At 39.7% G+C, this 20,843-nt stretch overlaps 5 protein-coding genes and 1 long non-coding RNA gene across 10 annotated transcripts; 2 read left to right on the forward strand and 4 right to left on the reverse strand.

Moving 5' to 3' along the window:
- Window positions 1-4,568: 4,568 nt before the first annotated feature.
- Window positions 4,569-9,846, reverse strand: LOC129597862 (uncharacterized). 2 transcript variants are annotated; one of them, XM_055495559.1, is made up of 4 exons: window positions 9,172-9,846; window positions 7,147-7,510; window positions 6,286-6,544; window positions 4,569-5,267 (listed from the first exon to the last, which is right to left on the reverse strand). In XM_055495559.1, exons 2-4 carry the CDS (start codon window positions 7,498-7,500, stop codon window positions 4,939-4,941), a joined length of 942 nt encoding a protein of 313 aa, XP_055351534.1. In that variant the 5' UTR covers window positions 7,501-7,510; window positions 9,172-9,846; the 3' UTR covers window positions 4,569-4,938. The 2 variants fall into 2 exon arrangements, with proteins under 2 accessions (XP_055351534.1, XP_055351533.1); XM_055495558.1 differs by lacking the exon at window positions 9,172-9,846 and adding an exon at window positions 8,096-8,296.
- On the forward strand, window positions 8,712-10,504 carry LOC129597864 (uncharacterized). Its single transcript, XR_008691622.1, has 3 exons — window positions 8,712-9,287; window positions 9,380-9,706; window positions 9,809-10,504. It is a non-coding gene; the product is annotated as an uncharacterized LOC129597864 (long non-coding RNA).
- Window positions 10,505-10,876: 372 nt separating this feature from the next.
- LOC129597850 (uncharacterized) lies at window positions 10,877-12,662 on the reverse strand. Its single transcript, XM_055495540.1, has 2 exons — window positions 12,081-12,662; window positions 10,877-11,397 (listed from the first exon to the last, which is right to left on the reverse strand). Exons 1-2 carry the CDS (start codon window positions 12,544-12,546, stop codon window positions 11,228-11,230), a joined length of 636 nt encoding a protein of 211 aa, XP_055351515.1. The 5' UTR covers window positions 12,547-12,662; the 3' UTR covers window positions 10,877-11,227.
- Window positions 12,663-13,656: 994 nt separating this feature from the next.
- LOC129597857 (uncharacterized) lies at window positions 13,657-15,453 on the reverse strand. 4 transcript variants are annotated; one of them, XM_055495549.1, is made up of 3 exons: window positions 15,311-15,453; window positions 14,888-15,151; window positions 13,657-14,071 (listed from the first exon to the last, which is right to left on the reverse strand). In XM_055495549.1, the coding sequence occupies exons 2-3, from the start codon at window positions 15,099-15,101 to the stop codon at window positions 13,929-13,931; spliced, it is 357 nt and encodes a 118-aa protein (XP_055351524.1). In that variant the 5' UTR covers window positions 15,102-15,151; window positions 15,311-15,453; the 3' UTR covers window positions 13,657-13,928. The 4 variants fall into 4 exon arrangements, with proteins under 4 accessions (XP_055351524.1, XP_055351523.1, XP_055351526.1 ...); XM_055495548.1 differs by having other exon boundaries at window positions 14,888-15,187; XM_055495551.1 differs by having other exon boundaries at window positions 14,888-15,183; window positions 15,311-15,440.
- A 208-nt stretch (window positions 15,454-15,661) lies between these two features.
- Window positions 15,662-16,814, forward strand: LOC129597861 (myosin-9-like). Its single transcript, XM_055495557.1, has one exon. The coding sequence runs from the start codon at window positions 16,145-16,147 to the stop codon at window positions 16,529-16,531; it is 387 nt and encodes a 128-aa protein (XP_055351532.1). The 5' UTR covers window positions 15,662-16,144; the 3' UTR covers window positions 16,532-16,814.
- Window positions 16,815-17,888: 1,074 nt separating this feature from the next.
- LOC129597853 (U2 small nuclear ribonucleoprotein A'-like) lies at window positions 17,889-20,683 on the reverse strand. The gene is made up of 7 exons (XM_055495543.1): window positions 20,434-20,683; window positions 20,237-20,343; window positions 19,450-19,575; window positions 19,270-19,372; window positions 18,852-19,019; window positions 18,528-18,642; window positions 17,889-18,119 (listed from the first exon to the last, which is right to left on the reverse strand). Exons 1-7 carry the CDS (start codon window positions 20,554-20,556, stop codon window positions 18,076-18,078), a joined length of 786 nt encoding a protein of 261 aa, XP_055351518.1. The 5' UTR covers window positions 20,557-20,683; the 3' UTR covers window positions 17,889-18,075.
- Window positions 20,684-20,843: the final 160 nt, after the last annotated feature.

Consider the following 20,843-nt stretch of genomic DNA (forward strand, 5'->3'; position numbering starts at 1 on the left):
AACAGATAATGAGACTTGTTGCGACGCTTTTCGGCTGCATGTTTTCGCGACGCACGTGGTCCGTTGTATATGTACGGTGATGTACCTAACAGCTACCGGTTCTTTTTCCGTACCTTGGAAAAAGATGTTGGGGTCGAGTGCGCCACAGCCTTGCTTGTATACGAATTTTATGGTTGCGGTTTGTTTATCTGTGTTTCTGTTAAGACTTATCTGTCCTTGTTGAAATCAAAAACTTTTCTGTAATGTTGTTTTGTTTCTTAAATTATGCGTCTCGAGGATAAACTAAACTGCACAATGGATAAACAAAACTATACTACGTACTGTACATAAACTACTACTACTAAACTAAACTTCTTACGATTAGTAAGCTTTTAAAACCTTAGTGCTTTTACGAGCATGAACTACAGTCATCTGAACCGTAAAAGACTAAAAGTATACTCGATGTACACTGTACTCGTCATGCAGTTAGCGCCACGACTCGCGCCTCTTTATCGGATGGCGTTAAATAAGGCACTAATCGATAAGTATCGCAGGAGCCATGACCCCTTATTTCAAGCGTTTTCAAACGGTATTAATACATCAATCGGTTCTTTACATATCCATTGGTGGAACAGAAAATCACGCAGTAAATCACTTCAGTACGTAATACGCTTCGTCCAACTTCTTACCGATACAAAACGTTGCCTGTACACAAGCAGCATTGCCTCGCATTAAAGCAATACTAATGCTCTGCTTCAAGAACTGAATGGACCGCTTTTCTTGTATCCGCTCAAAAACCATTTTACCGTCTTCAAAATGAGCATAAATTTAACAAGGAAAGCGTTTTTACTGGCTCTTCAACGTACTTAGGTGTACGTTATACATTTTGACAGATATAAATGCTACATGCTTTTCGATTCATCTCTGGCTGGCTTGTAATGTATGATATTAATAGTTGTGCTGTAACGTGGATGGATACATTAACGATGCGTGTACCGGAAGTGTAGATGATACCCACTAGAGAATGAGCATGCCGAACAGCAACTTGTATATCTGGCCTTGAACAGTTTCAGATCTTGATATATTTAGAGTACGAAGGCGTAGCTACCTACGTAGCCTTCCTTATGCAATGGCCTTATATGTGAATCCCTGATAACATAAACATACTACAGGATATTACAGTACAGGCCGTATATGCTCATCCCCGATCTGATGCTGATCAAAGTGATCTTTTTCATGAGGAACATCGAACTGCTCACACTCACAGTACTGTACCAATGCGAAGAATTACTACTGTGTGTTCCCATGACAGCCGGTTTTCGAGGTGGTGGAAGTGAAGCAGACCGTTCAGTATTCCTTTGTTATTTAGCTGGTGGACTATAGATTCCATAAAATTTACTTGTAGTGTATTATCGCATAACTGATCACTACGATAAGTAACCGGAACACCAAGATTGTCCACCCCATTTTAAACTGACATCAAATTGGTTAGTCTCTGATATACGGAGCCTGTTTCTAGTGGTCTATATTTATCGACACTAGGGTTCAACAGCACTACCACCAGTAGTCTACAAACCACTTACTGCTGCTAGTGTACCCTAAAAATGATATAACATGTGTATGCGCGGCTTGCTGTTCATCTTCGTGGATCGTATACTTACTGTATATCTGAATATCCGCGTTATTTTCTAATCTGGAACACAGTATGATACCTGTGCGCCGCTGGATATGGTATCGGGATGATATTGTTATTACCACACCCAGGGCGCTGTTGGTCTTCGTGACCTTGATTTCTGATTAACGTTGCTTTTCTTCAACGGCATCGTCCATTAACGATGTCAAGGTCGTGTCTACCAATAGCGCGAAATTCCTGGCGGCGGAAAAGGATCGAGTGAATGGTTGATGGGAGAAATACCTGCGAAACGTCACGGTGCAGCAGGTCTGACAATCGGTTGGAAGGCAATGTCCAACAGGTAATAATGATGCGACTTCTGGCAGTGTTTTAATCAACTGTATCTTTTCGCAGTAGGCGATTGGTTCTTCAATCGAACATTGAACTGATATACTGCAAAAGAACAAAGTACTGTAAAAGTGTGCGGAATTATGATTACTGTGGTATTCTCATGAAAGCGGTTTTTTTGCAGTATTCCTTTGTCATTTACCCGATCAACTACAGATACCAATCATACCACAATTATAAGCGTGTTATCGCGTAACTGACCACTAACCATGGCCGGTGCAACAAATTTGACGAACCCATTTTCATCAGACAGTAATTGCAAGGTGATAAACTGGTCATTGGCGTCTCTTACTAACACGAAGCTTGTTTCTGGAGGTACTCGTATAATTATAAACAACCTGTTCGTGTAACTCAAAAATGATAGAAAGTTACCCCGGTCTGTGTGCGGCTTTCGGAACTTCTTTGCGTAGCAATGTAGCATATATTTGTCATGTACTATTCTTATGTTTTCTGATGTTTCTTATTTTTTAATTTCGAACAGATTATGCCTGCATTTGTGCGCCACTGAAAAGTCTCGTGATGATATTCCTTTTGCTCAACGAACACTAAATTATGCGCTGTTGACCGTCATGACCTGGATTTCTGTTAACACGTAGCCTTGCTAGACGGCATCGTCGTTCAAGATATCAGGACTATGACGTACAACAGCGCAACTTCCTACCGGTGGAAGAGGATTACATGGTTGATGGTAATGCGCTGTCTGAGAACCTCGTCGCAACAGGTCTCCTAATCTGTTGGGAAAGTAATGTTCAACTTCAACACATAACTAAGGGCAACGATTTAGCGGCTGCCTGTTTGCGGGGAGGACGTGATAAGTACGCTATTCTGGTCCTGGTTTCCGTACCCTTCATCTCGTCGGCATGCGGTACCGCTCCGTTTACCGACCGTACTGTACATACTGTACACTGCAACGTTATATTACTGTACTTATTGTGGATCATGTCCTATTAATTTAATACCAGCTTGTGCTAATTTTTATAAAAAAAAAGGATTCGTTATTTCGTATGCGGCAAAGTTGTTGATGAATTGGTGATGTTTACCTTCATCAATCCACCAACAGTGTTTTGCACACGGAAGGTACGGTTTCTGCCAGTAAAGGCATAAGATAAACGGTGTGCGCAACAGGAACATATTTTATCTGTACTGTATCCAGTGCTCACTAGATCACGAGCAGGTATTTGCTTCACGATATATACTGCATTAAGTTTTCGTTCATCCTGCAATAAATGTGTTCTTGTTTGCGTATACATGATATTGTTTAGTTTTCCTTATTAAGCGTTGCAAGGTCACACGAAACAAAATAAATAAAATACATAAATTACATATTAACTTAATTAAAATTTGTATATTTAAATAAAATGCATTAATTTTTTTCGCTTTAATATAATGAAAATCGAATAAAATGAAATACATACGTTGTACTTTGGAAGATACTTAATAAAACGCGTTGTACCTACATCGTGTCAAAACGTACGTACGAACAGGTATGGAACGAGGAAGCAGCGAAGCGGAAGTACTGCCAATAACCATTCCAGCTTCGGTAATGTAATAATGCGGCCGACTCGTTAGCCATGCCGGCAAAAATGCCGCATAAAAAGTAATTGATCTACTAATGCACTTGATGACAAAACATATGACAAATTCAAGAAGCCATTTGTTGAGCGTTTGAATTTTTTTTCTCAGTTTTTCGTGGATTCGCTTGTTATATCTGCTGTGCGCTTTATCCCAATTATTGAGAGTGCTCCCGCTGTACTCCACATTTTTTAATTACATTACCATCAAGTGCATTAAAGCACAAACCGTGGTCTTGAAATTCTGAATCGCCTGCTTAATTACTGCATAATTTCCCGTCACAGGTTTTAATCGTATGGTCAAGTGGCCACTGACACCCTGCATCCCACCGCGACATACATCAGTGACGGAAGCATTTATGATAATTCGAATGACTAGAGCAGAAATATTCGAATGCAGAGCGCCGATGAAGTGGCACAATCCTGCGCTGTATGCGCCATGATACCGCACATTTTCCGTATATTTCCGCCGCGTAATTACGCATCGTTGCGGCGCTTCCCATGAGTGTAGTGTTTACTTATAAGTTGGCCACAATGCTTAATTATATACTTTATTTGCAATAAGTACAGAGACGAGCATCGCTCATGCACAAAAATGCGTTCAAATGCATAATTAACGGCGCATGACGATGGAAGAAATTACCAGTCACTTCCGCTGTCAGGAAATGCAACCGCGAAACGCTTTAATTTCGCATCAGTTGTCTGCACAATGACGATACAATGTCGCCGCCAAAAAGCACCGGTGATTTTTTTCATAATTAAAATAATGCACGTCATTACAGAAAAATACCGCTGGCATGAAATACATGACCTTTGCAAATTAATTCCACTTCTAAAATTAAAATGTTCGATTTTCTTTTAATAAAATATATTGCCGGAAAGAAACTAATCAAAAGTGAAAAATAATTCGAGAATGTAAAAATTATAAAAATTAAGAAATAATTTTAAAAATATTAAAAATCGTGAAAATAAATCTAGAAAATCGCAAAAAATCTGCGGAAACACAAAACGCTTTAATCTCCCATCAATTGTCTGTACAGCAACTATACAATCAATGTCGCCAGCAAAAACACACCGGCAATTTTTGATCAGAATTAAAATAGTGCATAGTGATCAATTAAAATAGTGAAAAGAAATAAAATAGTGCACAACATCACAGAAAAACATCTGACGTGTAAGTGACCTTTACACATTAATCTCAAAACAGGCATTTTCGAAAACTAAAATATCCAATTTAATAAAATATATTACCGGAAACACATCAATAAAACTGAGAAAAAAAATATTGTAAACCAAATCGTGACATAAATTCAGATAAATCACGAAAAATGTAACGGGCATGACAAGTGACCTTTACAGCGGCCATCCTCAAGCTAGCACCTTCATCTCAATATTATTAGGCCGCGCTTCATCCCGCTCCACGCCAAACACCACCGTGCCTTCCCGTTTGGCGTCTTTGTCGTCCAATGATAATTCGGCATCGTGTTTATGGGAATCTTTGATCATCTGGTCGATCCGCTCCGACGACAAGGGAACGTCTTCGTCAGAGTGATGCGAGGCGGCGGCGAAGGCAGCGGACAGATTCCCGGAGTGTTCGGCGGCGTTGCGCTGGATGAGATCGGGATTGAGGAGCGCCAGCGGGACGGAGGAGGAAGCGGCAGCGGCGTGGGCGCCGGTGTCGCTCTCACCAGAATCGTCTGCAAAAAGGTTGTACAATGTTTATTGAAAATTGCGGTTCGTACGCGAAAGTTTTTATACGTAATTCATTACAAGAAATATTTTTGGAAACTTTTTCCAAGTGTATTTTCTGAAATGCTTTCAAAATAAATACGGAATAATTTCGATATTCTGATTACTCGTACGCAGGGTATCTTTATTGTCTCGCATTCCTAAAGAAACGACCATTATATTTACTGTCGCTTATATTTTTCATTTATTTAATCTGCATCTTTGTTTATGAAATTTTACTCATGTTTATTGTGATTTTATGGATAGCCGTTTCAGTAACATTATTCTTATTAAATGTTATCCTTGTTGCATATATAAAATTAAATGTTTAGTCTTGTGTCTATGGTTCGCGTTTGCATTTTTACTGACGGCATTAGTAGCCAAAATTAAACTGCTCCCTGTTCATTTTAATACCAAATAGACAAATAAAGTACTTAAGCATAAAGCAGGGTGTAAAAGCATAAAAGCAAATAAGCAAGACGAGTAGTAAATAAAATGGGAAAACTGCAAGCAAATATTTTGGCGTGGCGGCATGCGACAGTCAAATTCCAGCCAGGCGCACAGCTGCCGTTTTATGATCTCCGCGAGCAGTTACAGTAAATTCTTTTATTTTATATGCCAATAAAAAAGCATCAGACCGATTCAGACGTCCTTTATTTTATTTTTATAAATTAACTGCACTATTATTCCACAGCTGACCGCGCCTAAACGTGAGCATGGTCGCGTTTTACAACCATAAAAAAATTTCTTTTCCGACTGCCAATAAAGCAAAAAGTGTATCTGTATTTTTTGCCACAAAAAAAACCGAAGAGCTCCCAAGAAATGATGAAATAAATTTTAAAAAAAACGAAGCCAACCTGCCAAAAAATAATAAAAAAATAGGCAGACTTTGAAAATAAAATCTTTTTATTCTGGCTGGTTTTAATTTGTAAAAATTGCAAAATGCGAGCGAAAATGTGCGGGTTAGAAGCGTTAAAAGCGCTGTACCTGAGCCGCTATCGCTATCAGACTGCGAGGCGCTGTGCCGGGACGCTGCTGACCTTTCGCGGGGCGCCGACGGACTGCCGTCGACGTCGTCGTGCTCCTGCCGGATCTTGGCCTCCCAGCGCTCCATGTCCAGCTGCTCCAGCGCCTGCGCCGTGTTCAGGGCGCGGCGTTTCTTGGCGTGCCGGCGCGCCTTACGGTCCAGGTGCAGCGCGTGCAGGATGTGCCCCACCGGGCTGTGGCGGTGCTCCCCCTCGCTGTCCTGTACAACAGTAATTTAACATGAATTTTATGGTACTTTATTGCTGTTATTCGTTTATTTTTCCTGCTTCTTTTTGTAGCCAATAATCTAACTGGTGATTTGATGTCTAATATTTTAGCAAGTAAATGCTGGGGAACTATTGAATTTAACTGAACGAATTCTACTGCAGCCATCATTTTTTTAACCAAGGGTCCAAGGTAGTTAAATTATTTCATTTAATTTCACAATTAAATGAAAATAAATAAATTAATAAAATTAATTATTAATTATTGAATAAGTTTTACAATTAATTATTTATTATTAATTAATTATTAATTAATTATTAATTATTTGCAAATGACAAAATCCGAAAAATTGTTTAATCTAATTTCAAATAAATTTAGCGCTCAATAATTTATTACTTACTAGTATTAATTTCTGCGAAATTATTTACAGATAGTTTTACCAAAGGGATTAAATTATGTGAATTTACGTCATACATACAGATACATATCTGTATATCGTCGAAACCGATGCTAATTACGTATTTTACGAGGCTTAATTTTTACACAACACCTAACGCATTTTTTTAGTATGGATTGCTTTCGAATGTATGTACGTACCGGAGAATGCGATTTGTTGGATACCGAGGACGTCTTGCGCTCGCCCAGCCCGTAATTATGCAGGGAATCCTTGGAATCCCGGCGGGAATGCTCCATATAGTAACGCGTCGGGTCGGACGCGTCCGAGTTGTTCTTGTTGAGCCAGGCCAGGAAGTCCGCATCGTCCACCACGGTCTTATCCAGCTCCTGCAGTGTCTTCATGTCGGCCAATTTACTCGCTCCACGACCGGCTTCGTCGCTCTTCCGCGCGCCCAACGGCGTCTTCCCGTTGGTGGCGGGACTGTTCTCGCTGGTGTCCATGCTCTTCAGGGAATTATTCGACGCCGACGTCTCACTCGATTTCACCACGGCCATCGCTTATTCTCTGAAAAATTCCCAATGTTATTATTTCATTTTTTAATTGCCTGATGATTGTTCGAAAAATCCCTTGAATTAAAAATTACAAATCAAATGCAGATTCCAAAATTTAACGTCAAACTGCACCCGTCAATTATTTTGTAATAATAATACAGGCGTAGAAATCCAGCTGGCAAATACTAGAGAAAATAATATTATCGTTATACTACTACAACTACAACTAAAAAATTACTACAACTAAAATTAATTCAATTATCAACTTTTGTTAATTTAGGCTGGAGCAGAATACTAAACGAAGATTAATTTTATGAATTTACCGCAATTTTAAAAACTAAAATGGTTTAACTTAAAATAAAATAAGCAAGCAAGACGACCGGAAGTAGTGCCAGGAATTCTTTTTAAAGATTATTGTGATTATCGAAATTAATTTAATTATTTTGAAATCCAGGCTGAAATAACATACGAAATAGGAATTAATTTTACGGACTTATTTCGCAAGATTAAAAATAAAAATTGGTTTAAATAATAAAAAGACCTGCGGAATTGCTTATGATTAATACCAGTTGCGAAACAATATCAGCAAAATTCTCACCAGCAATTACACAGTGGGATACAAAAATCGAGGCAAATAATTTGTGCACAATCACGAAACAGTAATCCGAGTGACCCCGATCAGAACCTTTTAACGACGAGTGTATTATATACGCGTATATTTCGATAATTTAATGAGCGATCGATCAATCGCGATAGGGAAAAAACAAGACGAACGTAACGGTTCAGCTGCTATTAATAGCGCTGTACAGAAATTAACGGTGTGAAAACTTCCTCCAGGCCACCAGGAAATTACAAGTACTAATCTTGTTTTTTTAACAATTACGATGTATGTTTTTTTGTCTCCGTTAGGCGAGCGTCGGCAGGTAATATCGTAGAAAACAAATAATATCCGGGGAGATTTTGGGCGCAAAAAAACATGCAGCTTCGATGAATTTCTTGTAATACGGCGAAAATAAAGAAACCCACTTCCGGTTGCACTTGAGCGCGAAATGTATAAGTAGAACGACGAGTAAAAGGGAAAACAACAACTTTACAAAACGGGTGAGTACAGCAAAAATAACACCTTTGTCGCAGAAATTGCTGCAGGGTGTGGCGCATGTAGTATATAACCACTTCCACTCGGATAAATTACATAATTTATAATTTGTAAACAATCCTTATTTTATAATTCATTTCCGATTATTCCTGTTATCTCCATAATTTTTTCCATAACGAAACAACATCATGCACATGCATACGGACTAATTTCCAATTTTTATACAATTTTTCATTAGTCTTATTTCTATTTTATTTTTTAAATGTATCCTTTTTCCACTTTCTACGAGTATTTATATTTCAGAATACAATAATTATAAGAATTCACCCAAAATTAATGCTCCAATATTTACTAGCAGTTATTATTTTTAGTTATAAAATTTTTAATGATGCCATGCATTCCAGCGTGAGATTTAATTGTTAATTAATTAAAAGAAAATTAGCCATTGAATTACAGAAGAAAATTAACCTTTATAATTTTGCAGTCCTGTCGCAGCAGCAGCCACTAAGCATTCCGCTAGAAATATAATTCTACATTATTTTCTACGGGCTAAATATAAATTACAAATCCAGACTCACCAAGTTGAAATTATCCTGATAATTATTTAATCCCTCAAGGAAAATAACGGATTATTTCCAAATATTCAAAGATTTAACAGCAGCACCACTTCCGTCGTCAGAACTGGATGGAATCGGTAAAATATTCGTCAGAAAAGTTCCAAGATTCCGAAGTCAATGATCTGCTTTTGCAAAATCAAATTATGGCTGTCAAAAATTCTGGTTTCAGCTTGCAAATTTTGCTCAAAAACATGAATGATGGGCAAAACTCGGCGATCAGTGGAAAATATCGCACGCTGATAAGCGCGTCAGAACACGCACGCCTGGACAAAGGCCAGCTGGGACTCCGCCTCCTCCGCCGCGCAATTGGCTACCGCACAATCAGGAAATTTCTCGTACTCGATGCAGCGGGATATTCCGCGCCGGCGATTGGTCACTTGGCCGCGATTAGCGCCGTGCACGTACAAAAATAGCCAACGCTGTTCAACTTTTAAAATGTTACGTCGTGCGATCTTATCAAGTGGCGTAGAAACAATATTATCAGATCTATCAGACGGTGAGTGCAGACTGGCAAGTGCTGGCTTTTATAGGTGAATTTCCGTCTGTACCGGCACAAAACAAGCACATCAACACGTAAACATTTCGCAATGTGTTCCAGGGTTGATTATGCCTGAATCAGCACTTTAAGAATGCTTGACGGGTTTATCAATTATTATTCGATGCGCCGACCTTTGTACAAGTTGGACTCGCGTACACTTGTCATGACGGAGCGGAAACAAACACACCGATTACTGCGGATATCAGTGTAGCGTGGAAGGCGGCTTAATTCATTTGGAAAAATATTTATTCAGCTCATTCTTCGTAAATCGAATCTAAAAGGACGGAAGTTTTCAGGTTTACTCGAGAAGGACACCGCTGAGGCGTTGACAGTAAATATATTTAGTTCTGATGAATATTTCCCACGATTTATTGTTGTTGAATTTCTTTTGCCGGACATGCACTAGGACTAGGTTAAAGAGCGCTGCTACGAAGGTGTGGCTGTCTGGGAAATCCGGGAAAGTACATACAGTACACAACATCGTGCTGGTACTTAATATTATGGGTGGCGGTGTAAATCCAACCTTTAATATGCCGGCTAAAATTACTGTTATAAAAACGCGGCGCATGCACTGCTGTGAAATACAGTGGTTGTCAAGCCGGCTGAATAAAATCAAGTATACCGTATACGTACGAATAATATAGAGGCCAATACGAGTGTCGTATTAATTTAATTAATTCTAAGGATTTAATTCGTACTCGACGAATCTCTGGTGCACCGGAAACGGAATGTATCTGTTTGTCCACAGAATTAGCAGTCAGCAATATTTCAATATAACCAAGTATGTTTTTTTTGCAGATTAATAATACGGTTGCATAATAAAACTAACGGGTCGTATCCATCGCCGTTAATAAAGTGAAAAACAAACCCACAAAAGCTTCGTTTAAAAATAAAATGAATCCTAATAAATAAAAAAGCATAAATTAATCGTAATAATTAAATCCTACTAGAATATTATTTGGTACGAACAGCTTTTTCCGCTGTGGATCCGTCCAGTGACGAATATATTGGTGCAATTCGTGATAATTACTGTTGACCATTACTCATTAGTATTTGATTTGTGTAATTCAATTAAAATAATTTCAGCGCGATGAAAGAAAATGTTAAAGCTAGAAATAATGGACTCTGTACCGCCTTCCGTTTATCGAATTTGTTTTACTGAAAGCCCGATATGGTGCAAATAGTGCATGCTCTCCACAGGGCCAACACGACCATTTCCCAACCGAGACAAGAAACACTGTGAATTATCCGCTGTGTAGCTGTCAAAAAAGCAGCCATCTCAAAAAACATATCCTTGACAGAATATTATACCAACGAAAATTCATACAAAAAAAAGGAAACCGAAATTCGAAAATAAACAGGAATGCACAGACAATACTCTTAATCAGTTGGAACCGTGTTTGATTGTACAGCGACCGCGCGAGAGAGACGAGATGATTAATTCAGAGGAATAAATACAGGGAAATGCAGGGTGCGCGTCTACTTGCTGACATTGTGCTCGATGACGGTCTTCTCTTCCTTCTTGTACGGCACATTCCCCACGTCGCCGGCCGTCGCGGGCGCATTGGGATCCAGCGCGTGCGCCACCTTCTCGTAGGCGGCCGTGGCGAGATGCGCGGCGCCCTCAGCCGCTGCGGCAGCGTATCCGCCTGTACAGAGAAAACCATGGAAATTAAATACTGCGCAAGCTGGTGGGGTGCCTGTACTACGTGGCAGCTTGTAATGAAAGGCGGAAATCGATCGCTCGTTAAAAACAAGGCGCGCATTAACAATTATCCCGTTTACACCGGCTTAACGGAATTTTTAAAAATGAATAAAATAAAACGAAATTATACGTATATGGATACGAATGGTAAAACATGAAACAGAAAATGAATCATGAATGGATGCGAATCTACAAAAATAAAATGCAAATAAAACTTCATAATTATGTCAAGTGCTTGAAACCAGGCCAAGGAAATTCAACAACAAAGATCCGGCAATTATTCATGAATAATCATGAAGGAATTCAAAAATAAACTGATAAATGATTAAACATTATTGCAGAAATATTGGGAAATTACTGAGAGATTATTCAGGAATGTTTCAGAATTTTTAAGAAACAATAAATTACGAAACAAATTAAAAAATTATCAAGGCATTAGTAATTAGTTGATCAGAACGAAATCATAAAAACCTATTTCGAAATTATTAAGGAATTATGAAGAAATAAATATTGCTGAAAAGTTCAGAAATTGATGAAAAAAAAATTCTTAGAAAAATCTTAACTGTTCATCGCTCTAGGAAAATGATCACAAATTATTGTAAATTAATAAGAATAAATTGAACGTACCGACGACAGCAGCCGCCGACTGCACATTCTCCCCCACGACGGTGGCCGCGTGCGCCGCGCCCTCCTTGGCCTGCTCCAGGAAGCTGCGGTTGTCCTGCACGGCGTCCTCGGCCTTATCCAGCTGCTGGTTGACCTTGGTGTTGCTGGCGTCGGTGGCCTGGCGCGTCTTGTCGATGGCGGCCTGTGCGGCGTCCTTGCTCTTCTTATCCGCCGCATCCTTGGTCTCCTCCCACTTCTGGCCGGCCTGCTGCTGGACGTCACGGGCCGTATCCTTCACGTTCTCGGCGGCCTCGTGGGCCTTGCGCTGTACATTGTGGGCGGCATGCTGGGCGTCGTGCTTCAGCTCTTCCTTCTTCTCGTGGGCCGCCTGTTTCGTCTCGTCCAGCTTGATCTGGCCGGCCTGTTTGGCGTGCTCGGCGGCGGCGCCGGCTTCGTTCTTGGCTTGTTCCCACTTACGATCGGCCATTGTTTTATCGAGGATAATAATTCGTCAGAAAAACTGCTTCAGAAAAAGTCAGAAACTAAGATTTGTAAGGTTGCTGTGGTAATCGATTTCGACTGTTAACGTGGCTCTTGTCTGGCTCGTACACGCGGCTTATAAAGATCTCTGACTGTGGGTCGGGCTGGGAAAGATCCCATTCACCCGTACTTTCGACGGAACGGAAGCTGGCAAGCTAACTCCACCTCTGCGTGGTTGTCATTGGCTGAAATCCTACAGTACGCGAATGAGCATTGGTTAAACGGTGTAGCACGCCTCGTCCGCACGTACAGCGCTCCGATTGGCGGATTAGCCAGCGCCTCGTGCCCGCCCACCAGCTAGCGGCAGCATCGACCGCACGAGGCAAAAACCCAAACAACGTGAAAGCAGCGCTTTAGCAGGGGATTTTCGTGTTGTGGTGTTTGATTACGGCTGCGTGTTGGCTTTTGCCTTTTTCTCAATTGCATACCGCTTATCGATAATCAATGGGGAATTTGTAAACGCTACCGATACGCAATCGCTGACATGTTGCAAAATATGACTAATCAATGAACATAGTGCTCCGGTTACGTTACATCGGAAAATACCATTATGATAGATGAGCCATTTGTGAACTATGCATTTTGACCTGGCGCCGGCTTAATTACCGATTATTGACCCGAATTTGCGGTCAGTTTAATTTTAAAAATTACTGCATTTTTACAGAGTGTTTTTAACTCCCTTCTGTTCAGCTGATATCTTTGACGGATCAGCGAGTTTGTTTTGATAGTCGAAAAAAATTATTTAGCTGGCGTTTCTGATTTTCTGAAACATATTTTGTTGGATTAAGTCTGTGTAAAAATTTCTTGGAGAATTTTAGTCTTTTTTCGCTCACCATAACTGATTTTAATTTTATTTCTTAATTATAGTTTATTATAGTATTTAATTTTTTCGTGGCTTGCAAAATTAAAACTACAATTACTTTTTATTTATGAAGTAAAATTTATTACAATAAACTTATTTATTATAATATTTTTTCATTTATAAAATAAATCACGAATATTTTTTCATTTTATAAATTTCCATTTATCAATAAGAAACACAATATCAAGATGTGTCTAAGTAAAATTTATTTAATTCTTGGTCACTGTACATTCGCAATTAAAAGGTCTAAAATGATCATAATTATGACGAATGAATTAGAATTATTGCATAACAGTATAACACCAATAAATAACATCGCTTTGAAAATTTTCGCTGGAAGCCGCACGACAGATCACAAATAAAAGGCACATTAAACTGTACACCATCCTAACACTGTAACACAAACATCGATGCACGGCAACGGAATGTCAAACAAAAAAGTGCTGATGAGACGCGGGAAGGGGAAACTAATGCTTTTCCGGCATGCGCACATCCTTCAGCAGCTCGTCCTCGGCGCGCTCCTGGGCGCTCTTGGGCGCCTCACGCACGGCGCCGCCCTGACCGTGGGTGACGGGGAAATCGTCACGCAGCCCGTCGGGTCCGGCCTGGCCTACATAATCAGTCAAAAACATGTCAGAATGTCAAACAAGAGACTTTGATTGCCAACCACAATACCGTGTCAATACGCATTGATTTTACATTCGAGGAAAAATTTTTAAAAATATTTAAGTATTTCCAGCAAATTGTCAGTTGCCGGGTTTTGTTAAAAATAATTTTTCTTAGCTTTATTACCGGATTAATTTTCGATCTGTAAAAAATAATTCAGCTTGAAATTAATCAAAAAACAAACGTTATTTATTTTCGGATTAGTTTTCAATTTAAAAATTAAGTACGCATTAGTTACTAATTAATTTTACTTTTCGGTTCGTCTTCGCCGTGCTACGCATCGCGTTTTACTCGACTTCCGGTACCCCAGCTGGCGCAAAATGATTTTTAAATTTAAAATAAAACACTGGAAAAATGTAATCCAAAATTGAAAATCTGCACAACGACCGGATAATTATATTCCAGTAAATTACAAGCAGCTGTTCCATAATTAAAATTGATTCAGTTCCATTTTTCTCAATTAAATTCTGAAATAATGAAATTTTCATTCATCAAGCAGACTACTCTAAGTCTACTCGTCACGTCAAGAAATTAATTCGAAAATATTAAAAAATGAAGCTGGAAAATTACAGTACAAATTCTAAAAAAACTGTGAGAATGTTTTGAAAAGCAATTTCAATTATAAATAAGCGAGGTGAACTATAAAAATAATAAAATTTTAAAATGTTAAATTGAATTTCTTATTTCCACAAGAAATCACCGATCACGTGAGCTAGACTTTGATTTTTCTCGGATCGCATCATCGCCATCCATCCCTCACCTGTCGCGGGTGGAAAATATCCAGCCAGATCCTTATCAGCGATGGGGATGCCCTGATTGAGGAGGTCCTGATCGGCGGCGTGGTGGCGCGCCTCGGCCATATCGGCCGCCAGATACTTGTCTGCCGTGGCGATGCTGGTCTCCGGCGGATGGACGGGATGCACGCTGTGCGCCTCCGCTCCCACCTCACCGCTGCTCTGCCTCCGCAGCGACATTATTCCGACAAATTCCCGAGAAAATATTCAACAGATTCACCACACACTCGCTGCAGGAAAAATGAGAACAAATTAGCCAGCGCTGTCTGAAAAAAAGGGAACCAAAAGTAGCGCGTCAGCTGATGCGGGATTACGCGGCACAAATTACGATCGCAGTGTGTTGCGTGAGAAATCATAAACACCTCAAGGAGAATCGTACAGTAGCGTACCTGTGTAATATTAAAAATCCGCAGGCTACAGTCTAGGCGATACACTTTTACCGAATTTTGTGTCGGACTCGTTAAAAAGCTCTCTGCCGAATAAAACCGTATTAAAACCTGTTTTAACGGTGTTTGCCTGTTTGGTAACACGGAATTATGGCTGTTTTCCTTGAGCGCAGCGTTAGCATTGCGCAACCGGTCTAAACAAAGCTGACGTCACGTACAAAGGCACGGCTGGCTGCGCTGTGTTCGACAACTTCTACTACTGTGTGTTGTGTTGTCTACCATGAAATGACGGCTTGCGCCTATTCTACCGATCTGTCAGGCGGCAGCGGATTACTGAGCGATTAGAATGCGCATCGTTTTCCCAAACCCATTCATTTTCGAATTTCTTGGGTTATTTTCATGAATTCAGTATTTATTTTGCAAATCACCGAATGCTTGTGCCTTGTGGAATATATTTTATTTAGAATTGTTAAAACAATAAAATTTCAATGTTCGACGTTTTGCAAAACTTGGCTGGATTGCCTGATCCTGCGTGTGTTGCTACCGTGAAATTATCGCTTGCGCCTTTTCTTCACTGATCTGCGCAGATGCAAATCATGCAGCTGATCAGAATGAACGTCACTTTTTCCAAACCCATTCATTTCAAATTTCCTTCTTTATTTTTTTGAATTCGTTTTGCATTTCACCGAATGTTTGTGGATTACTTGAGTTTAAATTTTTTAAAAAGTTAATAAAATCGCCATTGGACTTTGTACTTGTCCTGCCAGTGGATTATTTTAATTTATTTCGCGAATTGTGCATTCTTCCTGGACAGTCTTCCCGAATTATTCCCCCAGCATGCCCGAGAACACTCCCCCACCCTCCCTCCGCACCGCCACCGCCGCCGACCGTCCCTACGCCGGCATCCTCTCCCAATCCAGCCCGGCCACCGTGGACTTCATCCTGGACATGTACGAACAGGAAGACCGTCGCCGTGAGCTGGAAGAGCGCAAACGCCTCCTGGAAGCCCGTCTCCTGGAGCTCAGTGAACGCCTCCGCGAGCTGGAACAGCTCAAAGCCAAGCTGCAGCGTGAACGCGACACCCTGGAACGGGAGTGCCAGGATATGGAGGCCCGCGTGGATCATCTGGAGCAGCTGGTGCAGGAGGCGCAGCAGGAAGGGGAGCCTCTGTCGGAGAACGGAGATAATGGTCCTGAATGGCCGGATGCAGAGGAGGCGCTGTAAGATGGTGCGCAGAATGCAGGATCGGTTTGTGGTTGACTGTGATATTAGAATTCGGCTTGGGGATTTTAAGGGATAGGATGGCTATTGGTTCTTTATTTTTCGGAGGCTGTTTTTTCAGTTTCTCGCGTTTTTATTCTCTCAACGTGTCCAGCGGGTATTTTCTCTTGTATTTGTGCCAGTTGACTGTTTCTCATAATTTTGCCGGGTTTTAAATGTTGATTACGGCTTGATGCTGAATCTGTATGTTTTTTCATGAGCTTGAATTAAAGTCGTATTTTTATAATTCGTGCCAGATTTGCGGTCGCATTAGTTGATAATGTATTTTTTTAAAATATGCACAAATTAAGTGGTGCCAAATATCGGCAATAAAGTAAAAAAATTACAGAAGTCGCGTCGATTAAATGTTTTACTGCAGTTTTAGCAGTAAATTAACGGGAACTCAAGCGCTGAATTAAATCGGTATTTTTGTAGCGCGTTTTTCTTAATTCTTCCCAGATTTACGTTCGCATTAGTCAGAATTTTTATTGATACTTTATACAAATTTCGCGATGATAAAAGCAGCGTCCCAGAAACTAGTGATGTGCTACTACAGCTTCATGCTACCTTACTTACTATTTACTAATCTACCAAAACTTTTACTTACTATTACTTACTATTAACCCCAAAATTTTTGAAATACTTACTATTACTTACTATTCCCATTTTTCCCAACCAATTACTTACTAATTATACTAAATAAATTTTATCTAATTTTTAATTTAAAGTTATTATCATTCTTGGGACGCTTGTGCGTTTCATGAAGTAATCAAAATGTACTGTACTTTATGCGAATCTATGGTGTAAAGGCAAAATCTAACAGTACAACTGCGCTGCACAATCGGCTTGCCAGGCTGCTGCTGCATTGCAGTGTTTCAAATCCTATAATTATAAGTACTTTACGTAACCGCAGTTTCGGGTTGGCGGTACATTGCGTTTACGTGAACAGCAATACCACCGTCTGTTAGGGCACCAACTTTAGTATGCATCACCATTAATGATGAACCTGCCCTAATACAGCAATGAGTCTTCTGGATATTCGAAAAAATTCGATTAGTAAATGAATTAGTAAATAACTTTTTTTAGCGAAAGCCAAATCTTACTATTTACTTACTATTTACTATTGTAGCTGAATATTTACTTACTTTTACTAATCTTGGCTGTAAAACTTTACTGTTTACTACACATTTAATTTCAGGGAAGCTTTTACTAATTAACCAGCACTTATTTAGTTTTATTTAGTAGCACATCACTACCAGAAACGTCCCAAAATATTAGTAACTCGACAGTCTGCGTCGATTAATTTTGTACAGTTCAATGCTTCAAACGATAAATCAGTGTTTAATGCGATATAAAATTCGGTAAAATCGTTATTAAGAAATTAGGAAACGCAAAATCCGACCAATCAGTAAGCGGATAAAAGATGTCAACAAATAAATAAAATATCCGATGCCAGTGGAAATGTCGACGGAACCCACAGGGAAATCTCAGCCAATACGGAACGGAATTCATTCGATCTCCATGTCGTCTTCTTCCTCGACAATATTCCCACCTAAACAAGAAATTCCCAGTTGATTCATCTAACGGGGCAAATAATCGCCAATTTCAACCAAATAACAACCGATTTTTTAACCGATTAATAAGCATATTTTCATCAAATAACAGGCAAAAATAATTAATAATAACCCGTTATTACTTAAATAATAGGCAATTATCTGTAAATGCCAATTTTAACCAAATAACAAACAACTTTTTTAACTGAGAATACGCATATTTAATCAAAATACAGGTAACAATAATAACCAGTTTGTATTTAAATAATAGGCAATTACCTGTAAATGTCAAACTTAACCAAATAACAACCATTTTTTTAAACTGAGAATAAGCATATTTAATCAAAATACAGGTAATAATAACAACCAGTTTGTTCTTAAATAACAGGCAATTATCTGCGAATTACCCGCAGCGACGGCCTCGCCGTTGGTGGCCGGCTGACTGCCGGGGATTTCGCCGGCGGCCAGCATCTCGTGTAAACGTTCCACTTCCTCCAGAGAGCGGGCGTTGGCTATGGCGTTCTACCAACCATGACATCATCAATTCAAAATTATCATCAATTATTACCAAATTATCATCAAATTTTCATTATTATTATTACTATTAATTTAAAAGAAAGAAAAACAAGCGAACGCCGAAAGCGAAGCGAAGAACACTTCTTATTAAAACACCAAAATTACTGTATAAAAATAGTGAAGCCATAACGATTTTCAAATACAGCCAGGCTAACCTTGATAGCTTCCACTTCCGCCGCGGATCGTCCGGCTGTCGCCGCCGCCAGGACGCTGGGTTCAGCGGTGGCCACACCAGCCACGACGGTTTTGGTCTTCTGGCCCAGTTCCTTCTCCAGCTGGCGGCCTTTTTTTCCCTTAAACATCGCGGCGGCTTCGTCGCGCTCCTGCAAAAAAAACGTACAATCTAGTTTTCCAGCTGCCGACATTTTTCTCAATTTTTACGATTTATTTGTAACGATTGTTTATGGTTTATTTTTCCCAACTGAACCACCAGATTTACTAGTCTGCCATTAACGAAGAAAGAAAAAGTTAACTTAAAAAACTGAAAAGTAAAACCAAGGTTCTGGTAAGCTGAAACTTTTTTGATAAGATATTAATTCAATAAAAAATAACTAAAAAATCTGGAAACCTTGCCTGTTGTTTGATCTTGCGGAAATCCAGGACGCGCAGCGAGGGTATCCGGTGAATAACGTACAGTCGGTACTGCGGATGATTGGAGACGGGATTGCGTGTGAGACTGCAGTCACAAGCAAATCGTGCGACAAATTAATCCCAATTGCTCAAAGTGCCTCTCTGCATCGGCGCATCATTCACCTCAAATACTGCAGCTTCTTCAGCGGCGCCAGCGCATCTAGATCGCCCAACTCCTGCATCATGTTATTAGTCAGTATGAGCGACTCTAGCGACGGCAAAGATTCTTGCAAATTTTCACCAATGCGACTAGAAGCACAATCCACAAGAGATTAAATAATTCAATAATAAATTCGCCATAATTCGCACATATCGTCTTTCTTCGCTTTTACTGTTCTTAAATAATTAGTTTAGTATTTAATTACCTAATAAAAACTTTAAAATTGTAAACTGGGAATGAAACATACTGTACATTTATCATAGGAATCATCCAAACAAGGCAACAGAAAAGAATAAAAATTAAAATATTCATTACTAAATAAGAAAATTAACGGCTAAAAATGACTTCTGGATTCATTTTGGACTTCATAAAAGTGATATAATTTCATTAATTATTTTTTAGATTATAAAAATTCTTCAGTTATACAGTTACTAAGATTTAAGTAATTATTGCCCATTTACAATATTTCAAACCATTTAAACTGATTTTTAAACCATGTAAAGTTTTAAACTGATTTAATTCATAATTTTTCAAAAATAATTCAACGATGTCATCCAAATCCCTGTACAACATTACGAAACAGCCCTACGCCAGTACAGAATCTACTGTTTTGCGCCGCAGTGCGGTCGCTACAAGCCGTAAGCGCGCTGCTCAGCTTTCGCATGAGCAAATGGGAGAAGCTCGAATGGCTGTCATCCCAGAAAAACAAATTGCAATGCAGATAAAACATCACCAAATCGCCTGTGTTACCATATGCGGTTGTTGTTGCAGAGGAGCGTCTTGAGACGATAAAGCAGCGGGAACCCGTCGATTTTGCGGATATCATTGTCGGAGAAGTCGATACAGTCAAACTGATCCTATAAAAGAAATGCCAAATTGAACATTTATTATAAATAATATATTCACCGAGCGCTTTTTAAAAAAATCAAGTAATAAAGTAAACAAACCAGAGTGGCGCCCAGGTTCTCGATAACGGTAACTTTGGCTCCTCGCAAGTCTAGCATGCGTTCCTGGCAGGGATTGAAGCACTGCGGCGCTCTCTGGATTACATCGGCGGTTAGCTTCACCATTCTGAGCGTAGATTATCAGCAATGTATGAAAAAAACGACAGGTGGACAGGATGACGGAATAATAAACCAGGGAAAGTCGAAACAGTGGAAGAGCCAAAACATTCCAAATCCACAAGTGACAACTGGAGATTTTAGAAATTCAGACGAGGAAATAGGAGGCGAGCGTCACGAGACGAAGTTGACTTAATTTAACTTGGCAACGCCGCCCTTGCGTAGTCACTGCCAAACAAAGGTAGCGTGCGTTGCAACCGCCCGCGAGGGGCAGTTATCGCTCGTCACCGTACTCT

The sequence above is a fragment of the Paramacrobiotus metropolitanus genome, unplaced genomic scaffold (genome assembly GCF_019649055.1).
Source record: "Paramacrobiotus metropolitanus isolate TYO unplaced genomic scaffold, Prichtersi_v1.0 Parri_scaffold0000110, whole genome shotgun sequence".
NCBI lineage: Eukaryota > Metazoa > Tardigrada > Eutardigrada > Parachela > Macrobiotidae > Paramacrobiotus > Paramacrobiotus metropolitanus.

Excerpts from the sequence above, each read along its gene's own strand:
- LOC129597857 (XM_055495549.1), bottom strand. The coding sequence starts at position 15,101 with ATGTCGCTGCGGAGGCAGAGCAGCGGTGAGGTGGGAGCGGAGGCGCAC. Across the intron at positions 14,072-14,887 it reads ATATTTTCCACCCGCGACAG|GCCAGGCCGGACCCGACGGG; the intron begins GTGAGGGATGGA and ends CTGATTATGTAG.
- LOC129597850 (XM_055495540.1), bottom strand. The coding sequence starts at position 12,546 with ATGGCCGATCGTAAGTGGGAACAAGCCAAGAACGAAGCCGGCGCCGCC. Across the intron at positions 11,398-12,080 it reads GTCGGCGGCTGCTGTCGTCG|GCGGATACGCTGCCGCAGCG; the intron begins GTACGTTCAATT and ends TTCTCTGTACAG.
- LOC129597862 (XM_055495559.1), bottom strand. The coding sequence starts at position 7,500 with ATGGCCGTGGTGAAATCGAGTGAGACGTCGGCGTCGAATAATTCCCTG. Across the intron at positions 6,545-7,146 it reads CCAACAAATCGCATTCTCCG|GACAGCGAGGGGGAGCACCG; the intron begins GTACGTACATAC and ends ACTGTTGTACAG. Across the intron at positions 5,268-6,285 it reads TGATAGCGATAGCGGCTCAG|ACGATTCTGGTGAGAGCGAC; the intron begins GTACAGCGCTTT and ends ACCTTTTTGCAG.
- LOC129597861 (XM_055495557.1), top strand. The coding sequence starts at position 16,145 with ATGCCCGAGAACACTCCCCCACCCTCCCTCCGCACCGCCACCGCCGCC.
- LOC129597853 (XM_055495543.1), bottom strand. The coding sequence starts at position 20,556 with ATGGTGAAGCTAACCGCCGATGTAATCCAGAGAGCGCCGCAGTGCTTC. Across the intron at positions 20,344-20,433 it reads AGAACCTGGGCGCCACTCTG|GATCAGTTTGACTGTATCGA; the intron begins GTTTGTTTACTT and ends TTTCTTTTATAG. Across the intron at positions 19,373-19,449 it reads AAGAAGCTGCAGTATTTGAG|TCTCACACGCAATCCCGTCT; the intron begins GTGAATGATGCG and ends TTGTGACTGCAG.